The sequence below is a fragment of the Anser anser genome (assembly GCF_964211835.1).
Source record: "Anser anser genome assembly, chromosome: 18".
In the NCBI taxonomy this organism is placed as follows: Eukaryota; Metazoa; Chordata; class Aves; order Anseriformes; family Anatidae; genus Anser; species Anser anser.
This window is the reverse complement of record NC_139739.1, coordinates 9816445-9834641: the sequence shown is the minus strand read 5'-3', so window position 1 is coordinate 9834641 and position 18197 is coordinate 9816445. Positions and strand designations below refer to the sequence as shown.

Sequence of the window (18197 nt, the reverse complement as noted above, 5' to 3'; positions counted from 1 at the left end):
ACGGCTCCAGATGTTGTTGTTTTAAGGCCGAAAACTTGCAGGCAGGTGAAGTGAGATCACGCTTACCCTTCTGTCTCACCTCTATTTTTAAAGCAAACACACCACTTTTTGCATGATGAAGGCGTGGCTGTGGCTAAGGGACAGAGCAGGCGAGAAGGCGGATTTCAGCGGGAATCGCTCCGGGAAAGCCCAGGGGGTTTCAGCAGGGGTCTGGCAGCAGGGGTCTGGCAGCAGGGGTCTGGGAGCAGCCACAGCACCAGCCCCACTCAGCGCTCACCCACGGGGCAACCCCAGGGCTGGCTCCTTGCTGACCTGGGAAAAAATAACAAAATAACAAACAAAACAAAACAAAACGCAAAGGGAAAGCCAAGCCGCAAGCAACCAAAAGGTAGCAAACAAGAAGGCGACACCCAACAAAAAAACAAACCCAGCAGAGGAGAAGCACGGGACAAGCACGACACCGAAGCGCCCGACTTGTGGCACCCCAAAGCTCCCGACCCCAAAGCCCCCGACCCCAAAGCTCCCACCCCAGCCCGGGGAAGCCGCGGGCCCCCAGGCGGGCGCTAGAGGGGGCTGCGGCGCGGCCGAGCGGGGCCTGCTCGGAGCCGGGGCCGCGCCATGGGGGCCGAGCGGGAGGCGCGGGCCTGCGCCGCCTTCTACGGGGCGCTGGGGCACGGCGGGCCGGGCCGGGCCGCGCTCTGCTGCCTGCGCAGCCTCCGGCTCTTCGCCGGGTAAGGGGCTTCGGGGGGACACGGGGGGACACGGGGAACCGGGGGGCCGCGGGGCCGGCTCGGGCAGCGGGGTTGGGACGTGCAGTGCGGAGTGCGCCGCTCCAAATCGAGGCCACCCCCACCAAACCGGGGCGCCCCCACCCCACAAGGAGACAGGGTACCCCCACCCCAACCTCCCGTAGCATCAGGGCATCCCCAGCCCAACCCCCCGCCGCATCAAGGTACCCCCACCACACCCCCCATGGAGCAGCCGTAACCCCCAGCGAGCTGGGGTGCCCCCCGCGCTCCCCCCCCCGTTGCACCCCCAGCCCAAGCGGAGCCAGCCCGGGGCGCCCCAGCTTGTCCCCGTACCGTCGCAGGAGCACCGCCAAGAGATGCCGGGACAAGCACCTGGAGGAGGCCCTGCTGCTGGCGCGGGCGCTGAGCGAGGAGCTGCGGGTGCTGGGCGAGGCGGAGGCACGGCCGCTGCTGCGCTGCGTGCTGGCTTTCCAGCTGGAGGCGAGCGGCAGCTCCAGCGCCTTCCACAAACTGGAGCAGGTCTGTAATAACGCAGCGCCGGGCAGAGAAGCGCCGGGCTGCAGATCCAGAGCAGCCAAAGCTGCCCTAAAAGCACGTCAAAGCTCGGGTTCCTCGGGGGTCCGTGTGGGTGGCTGACTCAGGGGTCTCTCTGCAGATCGTGACCCAGCTGGCGGTGGGCCAGGAGGCCCTGCTGTCCCAGGAGGTGGGCGCGCTGCTGGCCGGCCTGGCGCCGCACGGAGAGGTGAGAGCACCCGGCACGTGGGGTGGCGCTGGTGCTGTGACACCCCAGACGTGGGAGCATCGCACATGGGGACCGGCTACAGGAGCTTTTGGGGTGTGAGGCAGCGGGGCAGGGAGTGTCTGCGGCCGGGGAACAGCCGTGCTCTGCAGCACATCCAGCCATGCTGCCTCGGGGTTGAGCACCAGAGCTCACCGCTGGCCGGTCTCCTGCAGGGGAGGGACTGGGAGCTGGGGGGGCTTTGCTTGGAGGCTTCTCCCCAAAACACCCACACTGCATACCATGGCTGCTGCCATTGTGCTGGGTGTGATGGGTGCCTGTCCTTCTGCCCCCGCAGGTGCTGTCTCCTGAGGAGCTCCAGGCAGGTCAGTCCCTGCTCCTTGTCCCCAGGGGCTTCTTCCAGCCCCTGCGCCATGGTGCTAGGAGGGACAGGGACTGATGCTGTCCCCTCACCTGCAGTGTGCATGTACATCGAGGAGAGCAGTCTGGGCCGGGACCACTGGCGGCAGAACCTGGCCCCACTGCTGCAGTGCCTGGCCGCCACCTTGCACAGGGTGCTGCAGAGCCAGCCGGCACCGAGCGGCACCTGGGGCTACCTGGCCGTCAAGGTAAGAGCCATGTCGGGGGGAGAAGGAGTGGTCAGGGAAGTCAGGGTTTGCGTGTTCTTCAGAGACAAGGGATGCTTGAGGCCATCCCTGCAGACCCTCTCCCTTCTGGTCCTCCAGGCCTGCCTCCAGCTTTTCCAGGCGCTGCCGAAGGACGTGGCCCCTCTGGCGTGGAATGCAGCGACAAAGAGTGAAACCCTGCAGAGCATCCTGGGGCTGCTGCTGGAGGTGGTGGCAGGGAAGGTGTGTGTGAGCCTGGTGGCACTGGGGGACAGTGCTGTACCCCTATGGTTCTTTCCCTGTACCTGTCCCTGAGGAGACACTACAGTGTCTGGGGATGCTCTGTAGTTGGCCACATGTGTTACATGGGCATGGAGGCAGGGGTTGTGCTTGTTTTTTTTTTCATGTGGTGTTTTGATCTGTGCCTTTCCCTCCCCTTGCGAGCCCAGGCCCCGAACAAGGACACGCAGCTGCTGGCGGGCACTGCGCTGAGCATGCTGGTGAACACAGCCCCACAGCCCCAGAGCGGGGCCAGCGCTGCACTGGCCCTCTTCCAGCTAACTGACCAAGGTGTGTGCTCATCCCTGAGCTGGGAACCACCTCACCAGGGGGGCAGCAGGGACAGGCGTGCTGGGCAAGAGGGGATGGAGGGGACAATGCCACTCACTGGCAGTCAAAGCCAGACTGCTGCTGTGTCCCCCTCCTGTGGTGCAGGAGCCCCATGTGCCACGGTCACTCTGGGATGAGGCAGGCCAGCCAGGGCAGTTTAGTCGTGGATAAATAATTGGGTTTGGGTCTTTCTCTCAGTTAACGCAGCCATTTCCAAGCAGGTGCGGGGGAGCTGAGGTTTGGGGAGCTGGTGGTAGAAAACCCCAGCGTCTTGGATCCAGCCAGGCTGGAGAGGCTGGTACTGAGCAGAGGCCTGCTGACGTGCTGCAAGGGGGACATCCTCAGCTGCCAGCTGGACAGCCTCACACAACAGGTAGGAGAGCTCGCACCCAGCACCCCGGGGTTCAGAGCCCCTCGCCCGGCTCTGCTTTGGCAGCCACCAGTGGGTGTTTGGGGTAAACCCCCTCCCGATGTAGCCAGCCCACACCACCTCACACAGCCTGAACTTGGGGCTGATCTCCCAAACCAGCACAGAAAGCTCACACTGAGCTGCTGGAACAGCAGAGCAGTGCCGCAGTCTTCTGTCCTGTGACGGGGTTTTCTTACCCCAAAAGCCTGCACCTACCCACTCGCTGATGGGCTGTGTTCTGCAGGCATGCCTGCTGGTGGACGTGCTCTTCCCCGCTGTGCATGCCCTGAACAAGGAGCAGAAGGACTGCCACTACTACTGCTTCCAAGGTAAGGGACCGTGACCCTGCCATGGCAGAAGACTGCTGCTAAGGCTGTTTACACCTGCTCCAGCCTACCAAATACGAACCTCGCTGGCTGCTGTACATCTGCGTGGGCTGGTGGGGAAGTGCTTCCCTTGTGCCTGGCTCCCCAGCCTGGGTGGGCTCTGGCACACGTGGCAGCTGCATCAGTGTGTCTGCTTTTCTGCTTTCAGTCCTGGCGCTGTGGCTGCGGCGCCTGCAGGAGAACCTGCCTGAGCTCTGGTGCCTGCGGGGGGGGCGCATCCTGGCAGAGGACACTGAGCTGCTCCAGCAGCTCACCCAGCTCCTGTGGGACAACGCCGAGACCCCGGTAAGGCTGGAGTGTGCACCCCCAGCACCACCATGACCAGAAACAGCCCTTTCCTTGACTAGCTCAGCTTGTCCTGCTGCACATACACAGCCCTGCCCTGTCCAGGCAGGGGCAGGGGTACCCCCACTGCAGCAGGGCTCTGTCCCTGGGCATCGCCCTCTTCATGCAGCAGGGCAGCCCCAGCTGACCAAAGAGCCTTGGGCCACATCTGCTGGCTCATCTCCTGCTGTCCCCACCTGGATGAAGCGATGCCCACCTCCTTAGTACTGAAAGTGTGGCCACAGGAAAGCAAAGTGTCTTCTAAAGCAGAAAGACAGAAGGTGGGAACCACACTGACTTCTCTTGGTTGCCATCCTTCCCTGCAGGTGGAAGGGGTGTCTGAGTTCATCCAGAGCTCCTTTCGACTGCTCCTGGAGATCTATGACCTCGAGTGCCAACACTTCAAGGACCAGGAGAGACCCCTCTATCAAGGGATGCTGCAGAGGGCAGTCTCAATGCCGTGGCAGATCAAGGCCAGATACGTGCCCCTGTGTGCCGTCGTCCCCTATATGGGCAGCCAGCAGGTAGGGAAGGTGGAGGCCCCTGCTGTACGGAGCCTTTAAGCTGGCAGGGCAGGGTGTGGAGGTGGCAGATGGGACATCCCTCAGCACAGCCATCACTGGCCTTTCCCTCAGGTGCTGGACACATACCCGGACCTACCACAGCACCTCCTGAGCTGCTTGGCCACCAACCACCTGTGCCCCGTGGCCACCGAGCTCTACAGGGCGCTGGTGCGGCAGCAGCGCTCCGAGGGACCAGGGGGCACAGAGGAGGCCCTGGCTGAGAGGTGGGCACGGCGCTGGCTGCCCCTGCTGTGCCAGGCACTGCGCTCGCCCCTGCCCATCCTGCAGAGCAACGCTGCCAACCACCTCCTTGTCTGGACGCTGCGGCAGCTCCCAGCCACCCATGCACTGCTGGCTGCCCAATTTGATGGCCAGGATGCGGCCGCGCTCCGGGCCTGGGTGTCGCTGCTGCGGGCGCAGAAAAGCATCGCGGGGACCCTGCCCCTGCAGGGCGAGGCGCTGGCACGGCTCCGCACCTGCCTGCGGGCCCGCGAGGAGGGCGTGCGGCTGGCGGCGCTGGGCCTCCTGTGCTGCAGCCCCAGCAGTGGGCAGGCCCTGTCGGGCACCGAGGAGCAGCTGCTGCGGGAGTTCCTGCCCCTCAACCTCACCGGGGACACCTCCGCCTTCCGGCAGCTGCTGCAGGCGGCCGTGAGGAAGGCGCTGGTGCGGCTGCGGGACAGCGCGCTGGCCCGGCTGCGAGGGAAGGCGCCTGTGGAGTGGGGCGAGGAAGCGGGGCAGCCGGACCAGGCTGTAGGTGAGGAGGCTGCTGCAGCACCTCTAAGTGGCCCCCAGGGCTTTGCAGGCAGCTGCCACAGCGCTGCATGCTCTCCCCGCAGGCTTTGTGGAGTGGCTGCTGCAGCTCAGCATCTCCTCACTGACCCCCGGGGCCAACTACCAGAGGAAGAAGACGGCTCTGCTCCTCCTGGCTGCCATTCTGGAGACCTGCACAGACACCTGGAGCCCCGAGAGGAAGAAGGGCCAGCCCCCGCGTGAGTAGGGGCAGCCTGTTCAGAGCATCCCTGCAGATATCGGGGCGCTCCAAGCCATCCCCATCCCATCCCACCACCCGCTGTCCCCGCAGGGACCATGGCTGCGCTGCTGAGCCACGCCAGGCAGAGCGGCTGCTGGGACTTCTTCTCTCGGCCCAACTTGCTGGCGCTGCTGAGCTGTTTGCAGGACAGCACCAACGAGGTGGGTGTCAGCAGCCCCCTCTCCTGCCCTGCTCCTGCCACCCCTGTCCCCACTCCCTGCCTCTTCTGCCTCGGCAGATCAGAGACCTGGCCTCGGAGCTGCTCGTCCGCTACTTCCCTGCGGCGTTCCCCTCCTCTCTCGCCCCGGCACTGCTCCAGCTGGCCCAGGACGCCCTCAGCAGCCCCCGTGTGCAGGAGGCTGAGGCCGGAGCCGTGCTGATGAAGACGATCCTACAGAAGTATGAGCTTGGGGTGGGCAATGGCATGGCAGCCCCCTGGCAGTGCCAGGGTCTCCTCTGGGCTGACCACAGCCAGCGATGGCTTGGGTTTGAGATAGCCTTGCAGTGGTGGAGCTGGGGAGGGTTGGGGTCTGCACAGCACAAGTTGGGCAGAAAACTCTTGTACTCACAGCACCATCAGCATCTGCCTCTTCCTGCAGGTCAGACGGCAGCACCGTGAAGATCCTGGCCCTGGAGACTGAAGCAGCCCAGACACCACCAAACCACGGCCTGTGCTTTGCCCAGCACCTCCTGCGGATGCTGCAGGCCCAGCACGCCGCGGCTCGGCAGGACCTGCTGCGGGCAGCAGCCGTGGCACCAATGCACGGTGCGTGCCCGGGCTGCTGGAGGAGAGAGGCCGCGGCTCGGTGTGTGCCCTCCATCCACGCATCCCATTTTGGGGAGATATTTCAGCAGGGGGGCTGGGATGGTGCTGAGCGGTGCTGTAACATGGGTTGGGCATTTGTGCAGGTGTGATCGCAGCCCTGCGGAGGTGCCTGCTGCAGGTGCCGGAGGTGGCTGCCTCCATGCGGGCAGCAGAGTCGGTGCAGAGCTGGCAGGAGTTCCTCACCAGCCTCGTGACCGCTGTGAGGGACATCACCTCCCTCCTGCTGGGTGCTCTGCAGAGCCCTGGTGCTGACGAGCAAGGTAAGCAGGTCCCAGGGGAAGCAGCCCTGGGAGCCACCCACTCCTTCGTCACAGCAGCCTTGGTCCAGCCGTGAGCTCCAGAAACTCCCACAAAAGCTCTGGCCCCAGCAGCCCTCCACACTGCAGGGGACACCCTTGCTTTGGGCTCGCTGCCCCTTCCTCACCCTGCTCGCTGCTTCTCCTCTTCGCAGCAGCCGCCCCATCGTTTGCGGACATGGGGAATGCGATCGGCTCCCTCATCACGCTGGGGAAGGGGCAGCAGGAGGAGGAGGACTCAGTCCTGCTGTCAGAGGAGCACAGCCTGATCCTGACCTGCTGCTGGGTGTCGGTGAAGGTAGGAGCAGGTGTGGCAGCACCCACTGCACAGCCCGACCCAGCAGCTGGGTTTGTCCCCTCCCTGGGGGCAGGCAGGGCAAGCACTGCCCTTACCTGGGGGCTGTTGCAGCCCCCCCTGCTCCAAAAGGACCCTCCTGCCCTTTTGTAACCCAGCTGCTTTCCTAGCGCTGATGGACCCCAGCTGTGCGGGAGCCGGGCTGCCCCTGCTCGCAGCCGGGCTGCTCTGACAGCTGCCCATCACAGCTCCTTTCCGACAGCTGCCCATCACAGCTCCTTTCCGACAGCCGCCCATCACAGCCTCTCCCCCAGAGCCTGCCTGGTGGCTGGCTGCAAAAACGACATCTCTGCCACGCAGGGCTTGCAGCAGGCTGAGGAAACGCCGTGCTGCAGATGCTGTGTGCTCAAAGCAGTTGTGGGCTGAGCTGACAGCACCGTGAGCCCTGGGGTGACAGCAGTGCTTGCCAGGCACCCCTGCCACAGCGAATGTGGGGCAGGACAGCCGTGCTGGGCAGCACCACTGCCTTTCCTCTAACCTCTCGCCTCTTCCCCAGGAAATTGGGCTGCTGCTGGGAGGCCTGGCTGAGCTGCTGCTGTTGCCGGTGCTGCCCGCAGGAGCGGGGCCCCTCCTAACACTTGCCAACTTACAGACGGCCGCGAGGGTCTTCCAGGAGGTCCTGCTGAGGTGCCGGCACTGGGTAAGAGCGTGTCTCGCCTGGGGGGGCTCGGCCCCTCTCCTGCCCCTCCAGACCCATCCATCAGCCCCGAGCAGAGGTTTCAGTGGGGCTGTGGGAGGGTGGGAGCACGGGGAGCCCTGACGCTGCTCTGCCCTAGGGAGCAGTGGAGGGCTGCAGCATGGGCTTCACCAAGTTTTGTGCTGCTCTGCTGAACCACCCCGACACGGAGCTGCAGGCGATCCCACGGACCATGCTGGACCAGGTGCTGTGCTTGTTCTTCCCCATGTTCCCTCGTCCCCAGGGCTGTGTCTGTGTCCCTGCAGTCCTGGTGTTGGCTGCTGGTCCTCTCCCCTGCAGGGCAACTGCAGGCTCCGGCTTGCAGGTTTCCAGCGGGGTCTGGATGCGTTTTGTTTCTCAGGGGTTAGAAGCACTGAGCGGACCCCGGAGCAGCTCGATAACGCGCCGTGCTGCCGGCTTCCCCATGCTCTTCCTGTGCATCGTCAGTGGGGAAAACCCAGCCCAGGCCCGGCCGCTCCTGACCCGCTGCATCCAGACCCTGCTGGCCTTGGCCTCCACGGCCCTGCCACAGGACTGGGACCAGACCCTCGACCTCCCTCAGGTAAGGGCAGCAGGCACCAAACCTCACTGTTACAGCTGGCTTGGGGACAGGGTGATCTGCAGGAGGCTCCCCAAAAGGATCTGTGCTGGGTACCCCACACGAGGCTGCATTAGCACAGAGACCTCAGGGTGAGCCAAAGCCGCAGCCTTGGCTGTGCTGCTCATCCCGGGAGCCCAGGAGCTGATGGCCCCTTGGCTCCCTGCTCTCTTCTGAGCATCTTTGGTTTGCATCCTGGTGCTTGGCACAGCACAGCTGAGCTCTGCGTGCTCTCCACAGGTGTGTGCCCTGCACGTGCTGCAGACGCTGGTCCGTGGAGCAGGGCTGGGCAGCGCGCTGCTGCGGCACGCCACGCCAATGGTGGCCCTGGCACTGCAGGGCCTGGGTTCGCCTTGCTGGGCCATGAGGAACGCGGCCATCCAGCTCTTCAGTGAGTACCTGAGCCTGTGCTGTGTGCCCTCTGTCCCTGCTAGCTAAAAGGGCAGTGCTGGGGGAACAGGGGCCAGATCTGCACCCCACAGCACAGTGGGGACATGCTGGTGTCCAGCAAGTCCCAGTGCTGCATCTTGGCACAGCCCTTGAGGGATGTTTAATCAGCCCCCAGGGGTCCAGTGCCGAGGGCAGGCAGGGGGATGGGGCCTGACTCTGCTTTCTGCCCCGTCCCCGCAGGCGCTCTCACCAGCCGGCTGCTGGGCCAGAAGCGGAGCCGCGCCGAGGGCTGCCCCGCGGAGGGGCTGAGCCTGCCCGCCTTCCTCGGGCAGCACCCGCAGCTGGGCGCCGTGCTGCTGGCCGAGCTGGGGGTGGCCACAACGGGGGGGGCCCGCCTGCGCCCCGCACTCCACGCCGTCCTCACGCTCCTGGCCCAGCTGCAGCCTGGCCCCGATGGCCCCGACAGGTAGGACGGAGCGGACGGGGTGGCGGTGGGGATGCTCTGCCCCAGAGCGAGGGCTCGCCGTGAGGGTGCATCACCATGCTGTGCCCTTTTTGCTTCACAGCCCCTCTGCTCGCTTCCTGGAGCCGCTGCTGGGGCTGGCGGCGAGCCCCATCTACGCCGTGCGAGCCATGGCTGCCAAGGCACTGGTGCCCGTCGTCCCACCGCCCCGGCGCCCGGCGCTCCTCCTGCGGCTGGCCCGGCAGCTCCCCGCGCCCGGAGGGGTCCGCTCGCACAACGCCCTGCACGGGCACCTGCTGCAGATGCAGGCGCTGCTGGCCCCCGCCCCAGGATCTGATGGGTGAGTGGCTCTGCACCATCCCTACAGCTCCAGCACCTTTTTGGCTGGACGCCGCGTTGAGGCATGCTTGTCCCCCCCGCAGGCTGCCGGCTGAGGCGCTGCGCCCTGTGGCTCTGCAGCTGGAGGCCCGGGGCTGGCTGCTCACCCCCGCCCAGCGCTGCCCGCTCGTCCGCGCTGCCTTCCTGCAGGTCCTCGCCCTCCTGCCCGCCTCCCTCAGCCCTGGCTTCGCACAGAGCATCCGAGAAGCCATCAGCACTGAGCTGGGAGGCCTCACGCTGGGGAAGGAGCCGCAGTGTGCTGAGCTGCAGGTACTGCTCCCTACTGGGGACGTCACAGCTGCGCCCTTCTGTGAAGCTCAGGCATGGGAGTGGGGACCCATCCTGCTCTCTCCATGCCCACAAACACGCACCCAACTCGAGGCTGAGCGCTGGAAGTGGATCCTGGTTTCCCTGCAGGTGGGCTCAGCTGTCCTCCACCAAACCATGGCCCGCTTCGCATGCAGCGAGGCCGCCCGGCTGGCCGACAGCGAGAGGATCGGCGCTGTTTGCTCACTTCTCCGGCAGCCAAATCCCGACGTCCAGCTTGCCATCTTCAGCTGGGTGATCGAAGGGGAGGGAGAAGAGTGCAAGGAGTTGGAGAAGGCTCTCCAGCTGACGCTGCTGGTAAGATGAGGCTCAAAAGTCGCAAAGTGGAGCACTGATGCACAGCACCACACAGATGGGTGCTCACTGAGTGGTCCCCGGTGCTCCTGTCCCCCAGTGCCATCTCTGGGAGGAGGCACAGGTCCAGAGCATGTTGCTCAGGCTGACGTGCAGCCTTTCTGATGGATTTGCAGATGGCTGCATGGTCCCGTGCTCTCAGGGGCATTAACCATGTACCTTCTTTCCCGTTGTTGACTAGGAGAACTTACAGTCTGTGCTGCGAGACAGGAGGAACAAAGAGTTCCTGAAATTGTACCTTGAGGCTTTGATGCATCTTTGCAGAAACCTCTCGTCTTGGTCCCCGGAAGCTTCCCCTAAGCTCCAGGGCTCCTCCTCAGCATGCGTGGAAATGCTGCTCCTCATGATGGAGACGGAGCATCCTGGACCAGACCTCCTCTTCCAGGCTCTGTGTGCCGCCAGCCTGCTGCTCACCCTCGGGTAGGTCTGTGCCGCATCCAGGGCTGAATCTTCAAGGACATTTTTCTTAGCCCTTGGTGGAAACAGAGCCATGGCTCACGACTGCTTTGTGCCTGGATCTTGCAATCTCGAGGCAGTCGGCAGCCTTTGGTGCCCCCGATGGAGCTGGGAGGTGTGCTTGACCTCACTCCCCTGCCCTCTGACAGGTTTGGGGACGAGGACAGCCCTCTGGTGTGGCGGTGGTGCGCGGCGCTGGAGGCGTGTAGCCGGTCGGTGTCAGCTGAGGTGCTGCGGCTGGCAGCTGCGCGCTCCCTGCAGACAGCGGGCATGGAAGTGCTGCGGCGGTCCCTGGGGGCTACCCACCCCTGGCTTGTCCCCGTGGCGCTGCGGTAGGTCCTGAGCTGTGCTGGGGGGCCAGGCTCACGGCAATGCCACTGCCTGCAGGCGCTGTGCCTTCCCCGCAGCGTGGGCTGGTTGTGCAGGGACATTTATTTCCCTCCCTCCCCAGGGTGATAAACGTGGGCATTCACCTCCTGCAAGATGAGGAGCAAGAAGTCCGTCATGAGGCCTCAGCTTTTGCCAGCCTCGTGCAGCACGGCGCAGGGGAGCCGGGTGGAGACGGCTGCGTCTTCATGCAGGGCAACGTGGGGCTGCTGGGCCTCCTGCAGCTCCTCCCGCGGGAGTTCGGGCATCACCCAGAGACCTTCAGCTCTCTGCTGCAGCACCTGCCCGTCCTCGACCTCAGGGGCATCGTGGAGGAGCTGGAGGCCAACAAGTGAGTGCACAGATGAGAGGCCAAAAGGGTGGTGGGCAGAGCCACCCCGAGGGTCAGGGAGAGGCAGCACGGGTGCCTGAGCATTGGGGAGCATTAGGCAGCCCCCAAGGCTTCCCTTGTGTCTCGGCTTCCCTCCCAGAGCCCCCAGCCTGTACAAGGAGGATGAACCCAATGTTTTTGCGGAGCCGGCCGTCCTGGCACAGCAGCTGCTCCCCTTCCTGCTGCAGCTCCTGGAGAAGGTGCCTGATGCCAGTCTGCTCCGCGCCTCCACACTGCGCTGGCTGGAGGCCGCAGGCCCTGGAGTCCTGCAGGACCTGCAGTACTGCAAGCACCTCTGGAGCCAAGGTACAGCGGGGCTGGGGAGTGTTGGGATGTCCTCGGGGTAGGAAACCCGGTGTCCTCACCCCCAGTGCCACCCTGCCTGGTGGAGCCTGGATGCTCACCATGCCTTTACCTGTTCCCTCCGCAGAGGCCGTCGCACGCTGGTGGATGAAGGCTCTGGGCTGTGCCAAGCTGCGGGCGGCCCTGGTCACGCTGCTGGTGAGGGCCAGGCTGGTGGCCCACGCGCTGCGAGTGCTGGGCGAGAGCCATGGGGCCGTGCTGGGGCTGGGCTGCGGCGCCCAGGAGCTGGAGCAGGAGCTGGCGCTGGTGCAGGAGCTGCTGGCACAGCACGGGCTGGCCCCCGCGCCCAGCCAGGGCGACGTACCGAGGGAGCTGGGATCGCCGCCCGGGAACGACTGATGGCTCCAGACACGGAGTGGTGTCACACTGAGCTTCTGGCTCTCACTGCTGCGTCCCTGCGTTTTTTGGGTGCTCGCTGCAGCCAGGCAGCAGGTTCGGTGGTGGAACTCGGGGAACCCCACTCGCCACGCGGGATGTGCTCACTTTGGATGCAGCAGCACGTGCCCGTGGTGGGAGCGAGCAGGTCTTTGCTCTTTGGTTCACACGGGATGGTGGTAGCTCTGCATCCCGGTGGCACCAGCACAGCATCACCTCGCCGTGCCTGCTCCCTGCAGCATTCCCTGCCCCCGGGTCCGGCAGGGAGGACAGGACACACACCCCGGTCCCCTGCCGGGACATCCACCGCCTTTTAGCTCTTTTTTTAGCTCTTTTTTTGGGTGCCTTTTATCCCAAATAAAGAAGCCCGAAACCACCCCGGTGTCAAAGCCTTTCCGTGGCCCTCTTCGGGGGAGACCAAGGGGGGATCCGGGATGGGGCTGGGGACCACCGGAGGGCGGCAGCCACCGGGGGAAGAGCGGCGGGGAGCCGCGGGTGCGGCCCGAGGACGGAGCGGAGGGGCCGGGGCCGGTGCCGGGGCCCAGCCCCGCGCCCCCCGGGGGCAGCGCGCAGCGGGGGCGGCCCCGGGCGCTGCGGGGCTCTGCGGGGCTCCCGCTGCCGCCGCTCCGCCCCGGTACCGGCCCCGCCCCGGCGCGGAACAGGATGCGGCCACATCCGCTTCCCGCGGCGCTCGGCGCGGCCCCGGAGGAAGGTGAGCGGCGGGGGCGGCCGGGGGCGGCCCCGGGCACGGCCGCGGCCACGGGCACGGCTCCGGCCGGGTGACCGGGCGGCCCCGCTGGGTGCCCCCCGGCGGCTGCCGGCAGCGGGGGGGCCGGGGTCGGGGTCAGCGCGGCCCCCCCGAGCCCCCCGGAGCCCCCCGAGCCGCCCCCTTACCGTCCGCCGCGGGGGCAGCATGAGCGCGGCCAAGCCCAAGCGCATCAAGTTCTCCGAGGAGGAGAAATTCCTCATCCTGGAGGAGTTCAGCCTGCGCAAGGACATCCTGATCCCCAAGAGCGGCCGCTACAAGAACACGCTGGACCGGCAGCGGGCCTGGGAGGAGATCGCGGCCGCCGTCAACTCGCTGAGCCCCCTGGTGCAGCGCACGCCCGACGAGATCCGCAAGAAGTGGCACAACATGGTCATCGACGCCCGCAAGGACCTGGCCATGGAGAAGCACCCGCTGCTCCGCCAGCGGCCCCAGGAGAAGCTCTTCCACAACATCTTCGCCCTCTTCAACAAGCCCAGCCCGCAGCTGCCGGACCCGCTGCTCTCGGGGTCGTCCTTCAGGGTGACGGCGGCCGGGGTCCCGCCGGGGCCGCCCGCGCCCCTCTGCGTGGCCGGGGGGATGCTGGAGGTCGCCCCGGACTTGCTGCTGCACGGCCAGAGCGGTGCCGCTGCCCCAGCCCGCAGGATGCTCGGCGCCGTGGGCACCCCCGGCCCCGCTCCCGATGGCTTCCTCGGCGCCCCCGGCGCAGAGCCCGACTCCAAGGAGAGCTTGCTGCCGGCGGGCCCTCAGCCCGGCGTGGAGAAGAGACTGCTGCCCCCCGGCATGGCAGCCCCCGGTCCTGCCTCGCCGCAGGGCACGGCCCCGGTGCTGCCGTCCAGCCCCCCCGACCCCCCCCGGATCAAGTGCCCACTGAGCCCGGCGCTGGCGTGGCCGTGCCTCGGCGTGACGGCGAGCCCAGCAGCGCAGAGCAGGGACAGCCCCGGCCCCCCGCCCTCCCAGGAGAACGGTGAGGTGCCCATCTTTCTGCCTAACCTTCTGCCTCTTCCCCCGTGCCCACCCGATCCCACACAGGGTCAGCCAGCCCCATGCTGAGGCTCCCGGCCCCGTTTCTGAAGCCGCTGCGATGCTCGGCCCCAGCCCCATCAGGGTGAGCTCCCCAAACCCACCTGAACTGCAGGGCTGTTCTGCAGCCGGGCTGGCTGCCAGCTCAGGTGGCTGTGCTGGTGAGTGATGCTGCAGCTGTTTGTTGGGGTCTCCTCCTCTGCCATGGCCAATCTGTCCAAAATCTGCCTTTTCCCAAGAGATGGGCCCAGTCTCTCCCCCGCCAGTGCCACGTCTGTGCAGACACAGGGGTCACATCCTGCCCTGCTCCCCCCCGGACCCGTCACTGCAGCATGCAGAGGTACCCTGGGACAGGCTGAATCCTGCAGGTTTGAGCTTTTGGAGGCCCACGGGGGCTGCACACAGCACCCCTAACCTGTCCCCAGCCCACGGCTGTGTCTCCATCCCCACTGCAGACAGCCCAGCTCACCTCAGCGATGGAAAGGGCACTGCACAGGAGGCAGCGACTGCCCTGGCTCTGCATCCCTCTCCTGCTCTAACTCCTTCCTTTGCTCTGTGCAGGCAGCTCGACGGCACCGGCCGAGCCCCTGCTGGGGCCGCAGGGCTGCAGCCACACAGCCCGGGAGGTGTCGGAGAAGCAGAGCCGGCTGCACACGGAGATCCTGGAGCTGCAGAAGGAGACCCTGCAGCTGCAGAAGGAGAAGATCCTGCTGGAGAAGGAGAAGCTCCTCCTGGAAATCATCAAACTCCGCAGGGAGCTGGGCACGTGAGGGTGCTGTGGGCACTGGGGCGGTGCGGGGCAGCTGCCCCCACGGTGGGGACGGGGACAAGCTGCTCGTCTGGCAATGGGCACTGTGATACCTTTAGCCCCTGCCTGCTACGGGGTGGGGATGGTTCCTCTGGGAGCCCTGTCCCACAGCCACGATCCACCAGCCCGTTCTCCCGGGGGATACGGGACATTTCGGCGCACCCTGGGCGTTGGCACGGGGCCCACCGGTCCCTGCAGGCACATGTGGCTGAATAAAGGCGAGCTCTGCGGGATGAGCACCCGGTGCCGCGTGTAGGGCAGGGATGTGGTGGGGGTCCTGCAGGTAGGGGGACGGGAAGGGGAGCGGCTGCGGGCCGGCACGTGGCGGGCGGTGAGCGTGGGCAGCCCCGCGGGGACAGCGTCCTGTGCAAACAGCATCGCCAGAGCCTCGCCTTGCTTTCCACGCCTAGCTTTAATTTCGCTCCACAAACCACACTCAGCAGCCGAGATGCCCTTGACGTTTTGCTGCAGTCACGTTAACGATGCCCCAAAACCGCGGTGGTCCAGGTGGAAGCACGCTGCCTTCCTCCCTGCGTGCCACCAAACGCCTGCTCGGGGGCTTGTTTCTGCTGCTGGTGTCACAGCGGAGCAGGACAGCGCTGCCTTGTCCTCCCACCTCCTGCTGGATTCAGCCTCCGTTCTTCCAGTGTTAGTCACTCGGCTGAGGACTGAGCAGTTCCCTCGTTTTTTAGTAGTGGAAATCGCAAAGGAGCTGCCTCCCGTCACCGCAGGCAGGCAGCAAGCTTGCGGAGGGCTGAAATTAAATCAGGACGGGGACGTTTCTATTTCATTTCCCCGCTTTTTCAAATCAGAAGGGAGGGGAATTTCAGCTCACCTTCCCGGGGGATGGGCTACACAAAGACGAGTGCTGGCGAGGGGCAGGTGCAGCCGTCCTGCAGCGCCTCCCGCACCCAGGAGCCCTGACACCCCGCCACGGAGGCGGCCACCCAGAACGTCCTGGAAGGCAAATCGGGCACGCGTTGCCGTGCTGTGAAAACCAAAGCGAGGTGCTGTGGGAGCTGCTCTCAGGTTTTTAGGGGGGGCTGCCCCTCGGGGAGGCATAGTGCCACCTACCTGGCTCCTTGCAGCCCGTGCCCATCGCAGCGGGGGTGCCCGTGGAGCGCGTCCCCCCAGCACTGGACGCACACCCGCCTGTCCCGCTGCAGCCGGCGGCTCCAGGGCTGCCCCCGGCAGGCGGCCGCCACCTGCGTCAGGCGGAAAAAGCCGCAGGAGCTGGGGAGGGGGGAGCTGGCAGGGAGGGGGGAGATGGGAGAAATAACGTTGGTTGGAGGGCGGGGGGGATGCTGCAGGGTTTTCTCGGTGGGGAGGTGGGGGGTGTATAGGTGTCGTGGTTGTGCAGGGGGTGGGAAGGGCAGTGGGGTTTTGGGAGGGCTTTTTGCAAAGGGACTATAGGTTTTGGGGGCTGTAAAGGGGCCGTGGGGTTTTGGATGCTGCAAAGGGGCCAGGTTTTGGGTGCAGGGAGCGTGCACAGAGGTCACAGCTCCAAGCAGGATGCACAGGGTCCGTAGGTTTGGAGGGGTTGTGGAAAGGGGCCATGGTTTGGGGAGGGGGGTGCTGAGGGGCCACCAGGACACTGCTCCGCACCTACCTGGGTGGCTCCTCCGGCCTCTGCAGCCCAGCTCTTCTCCAGGGATCCCTGAAGTCCAGGCCGAAGGAGTCAGGGAGCACCTTGGCCACCCCTGGCACAGAAGCAGCAGTGGGGTCACAGCCACTTCACGGGCAGTGGGGACAAGCAAAATGGCACGTGGGTCTGGGGGGGGGACACGTTACCTCTGGCGGCCCCACAGGCCGGGTCATCCCCCAGGCACCCGCGGCGCTGCTTGAGGTCGGGACAGGGCTCCCCGCCGTGCCGGGGCGGGACGGTGACCTGGCGGCTGCGGTCCTTGCTGCCGACCCCGCACGGGGAGCTGCAGCTGCTCCAGGGCCCCCAGGGTCCCACCACGCAGCCCACCGCTGCAGGGCATGGCGGAGGAGCAGAGGGGAGGGAAAAGAGGGGAAAAAGAGCTTAAATAGTATAAAGGACAAAGGGGAGAAGCTGTGCAGAGGGGGAGAGCCGGGACCCCCCCCCGAGGCTCATCCCCCAGCCCAGCAGCATTGTGCGCCGCTTCCGGAGGCTTTTATTCTCATGCCGCTGCATCGAGCTGAGCTGGGACCCTGCTAATCTCCGCGGAGATTAGGGAGGGCTGACGGGTGCGATTGTTCCGGGGCTGCGTCCCTCAGCTCTGCGCATCCCCAACATGGCCCCAGCCCCGGGTCCTGTGTCCCCGTGCAGCGGCGGCAGGCATGCTGCTCCCACCGGTGCTGCTGTCCCAAAGGGTCGCCGTGAGCGTTGCGAGGGCAACGCTGCCATCGTCCTGTTATTTTCGGCTGCAGACTGCAGGCTCTGTCACTGCACGGGGAGCGGCCAGAACGCCACAGTGGGGAAAAAGCGCAAAACAGGATGCTGCTCCAATAGCAAAAACCTGCCAGCACGCACAGCTGCCGGGGCTGGGGGCTCCTTGCCGCTGTCCCCACCAAGGGCTACCTGCTGGCAGCTGCTCTGCTGGCAGCCATCGTTACCAGCTGTGCTAACGAGAGGCATCACCCATCCCCTGCCAGCCTGGGGCCAGCCCGAGCTGCACCTGAGAATCCCGAAGGACCAGCCCCACGAGCCTGCTGCCAAGGGGCCGATCCTGACCCGCTCTCCCCATCCCGACACTCACCGGCGCGGCGGCACGAGGCCTGGTAGTCCTGGCAGCAGTCGCCCGTCCTCTCGCAGTAGGAGTCGCAGTAGCAGCGAGCCCGGTGGGCACCTGGAGCCCAGCAGGCGTTGTTCCTGCCTGGGCAGCAGCGGTGCCAGCAGCCGCCCAGCACGTAGCTGGCGGCCAGCAGCCACCCCCCGCACAGCAGCAGCCCTCGCATGCCGCCCCGCAGTGTCCCTGTCCCCAGCGTGGGGCTGTCTGTCCCCCCCGGGGCGGGGGGGAGCTGGGCTGCGCCGCCCCTCGGCTGGACGCAGGGATCAAACACGTTTCGTTCTGCTCCAGCGCCCCGGCTCCGAACGGTACGGGCGGGTGCGAGGATGCCACGGCACAAGCCCCAGCCCCAACAGGGGTAATGCAAAGCAAAGGGAAGGAAGGGCTTGCTACAGCTCCGCTCCCCTCCCGCAGCCCCCAGCCCAGCACCGATGAAGCCCCCAGCCACGCTGAGGTGCTGGCACAGCCCCGTGACCATCACGCTGCCACCCTGCTGGGCTCCCTGCCACCCCTGGGATCTCGGGTACCTGCACACCCTGGGCAAAAGCAGCGCCAACATCCCCAGGCATCGCCCCCTCGCTTGCAGAAAGCTCCCGGCAGGGTTCGGGGCTTTCCTTGGCTGGGGGAGGCAGAGCAGCGATGCCCTGGGGATTTATCTCACAGCCCAGCACAAGACCCAGGAGATCTGGGGTGCAGCACGGCACCCACTCCACCCAGTGCCCTGGGTACCCCCAGTGTGGCTAGGACCCGACCAATGCCGCCGACAAGCCCCATCCGTGCGGTGAGGGGCAGCCGGGCTCCGCAGGAAGCAGCCCAGAA

The 18197-nt window shown here is 66.1% G+C and overlaps 3 protein-coding genes across 5 annotated transcripts; 2 read left to right on the top strand and 1 right to left on the bottom strand.

The window, feature by feature from the left end:
- The first annotated feature begins 572 nt into the window (after positions 1-572).
- Positions 573-12404, top strand: LOC310883370 (tRNA (32-2'-O)-methyltransferase regulator THADA-like). Of its 3 annotated transcripts, none has more exons than XM_083803551.1 (31): positions 574-731; positions 1091-1268; positions 1405-1491; positions 1826-1853; positions 1948-2096; positions 2214-2336; positions 2543-2663; positions 2924-3075; positions 3356-3440; positions 3646-3782; positions 4148-4345; positions 4457-5138; positions 5221-5373; positions 5466-5575; positions 5653-5813; positions 6014-6180; positions 6324-6500; positions 6692-6834; positions 7388-7531; positions 7668-7772; positions 7929-8129; positions 8406-8556; positions 8796-9021; positions 9122-9358; positions 9441-9666; positions 9814-10020; positions 10259-10497; positions 10683-10865; positions 10985-11251; positions 11391-11596; positions 11721-12404. In XM_083803551.1, the coding sequence occupies exons 1-31, from the start codon at positions 619-621 to the stop codon at positions 11990-11992; spliced, it is 5628 nt and encodes a 1875-aa protein (XP_083659677.1). In that variant the 5' UTR covers positions 574-618; the 3' UTR covers positions 11993-12404. The 3 variants fall into 3 exon arrangements, 2 of the variants coding, with proteins under 2 accessions (XP_083659677.1, XP_083659676.1); XM_083803550.1 differs by having other exon boundaries at positions 3317-3440; XR_014573496.1 differs by lacking the exons at positions 10985-11251; positions 11391-11596; positions 11721-12404 and having other exon boundaries at positions 573-731; positions 3317-3440; positions 10342-10497; positions 10683-10823.
- Positions 12405-12711: 307 nt separating this feature from the next.
- LOC310883376 (uncharacterized protein) lies at positions 12712-14858 on the top strand. The gene is made up of 2 exons (XM_083803571.1): positions 12712-13761; positions 14379-14858. The coding sequence occupies exons 1-2, from the start codon at positions 12942-12944 to the stop codon at positions 14585-14587; spliced, it is 1029 nt and encodes a 342-aa protein (XP_083659697.1). The 5' UTR covers positions 12712-12941; the 3' UTR covers positions 14588-14858.
- A 377-nt stretch (positions 14859-15235) lies between these two features.
- On the bottom strand, positions 15236-18185 carry LOC310883385 (somatomedin-B and thrombospondin type-1 domain-containing protein-like). Its single transcript, XM_083803586.1, has 5 exons — positions 17349-18185; positions 16417-16599; positions 16235-16325; positions 15700-15873; positions 15236-15582 (listed from the first exon to the last, which is right to left on the bottom strand). Exons 1-5 carry the CDS (start codon positions 17935-17937, stop codon positions 15477-15479), a joined length of 1143 nt encoding a protein of 380 aa, XP_083659712.1. The 5' UTR covers positions 17938-18185; the 3' UTR covers positions 15236-15476.
- Positions 18186-18197: the final 12 nt, after the last annotated feature.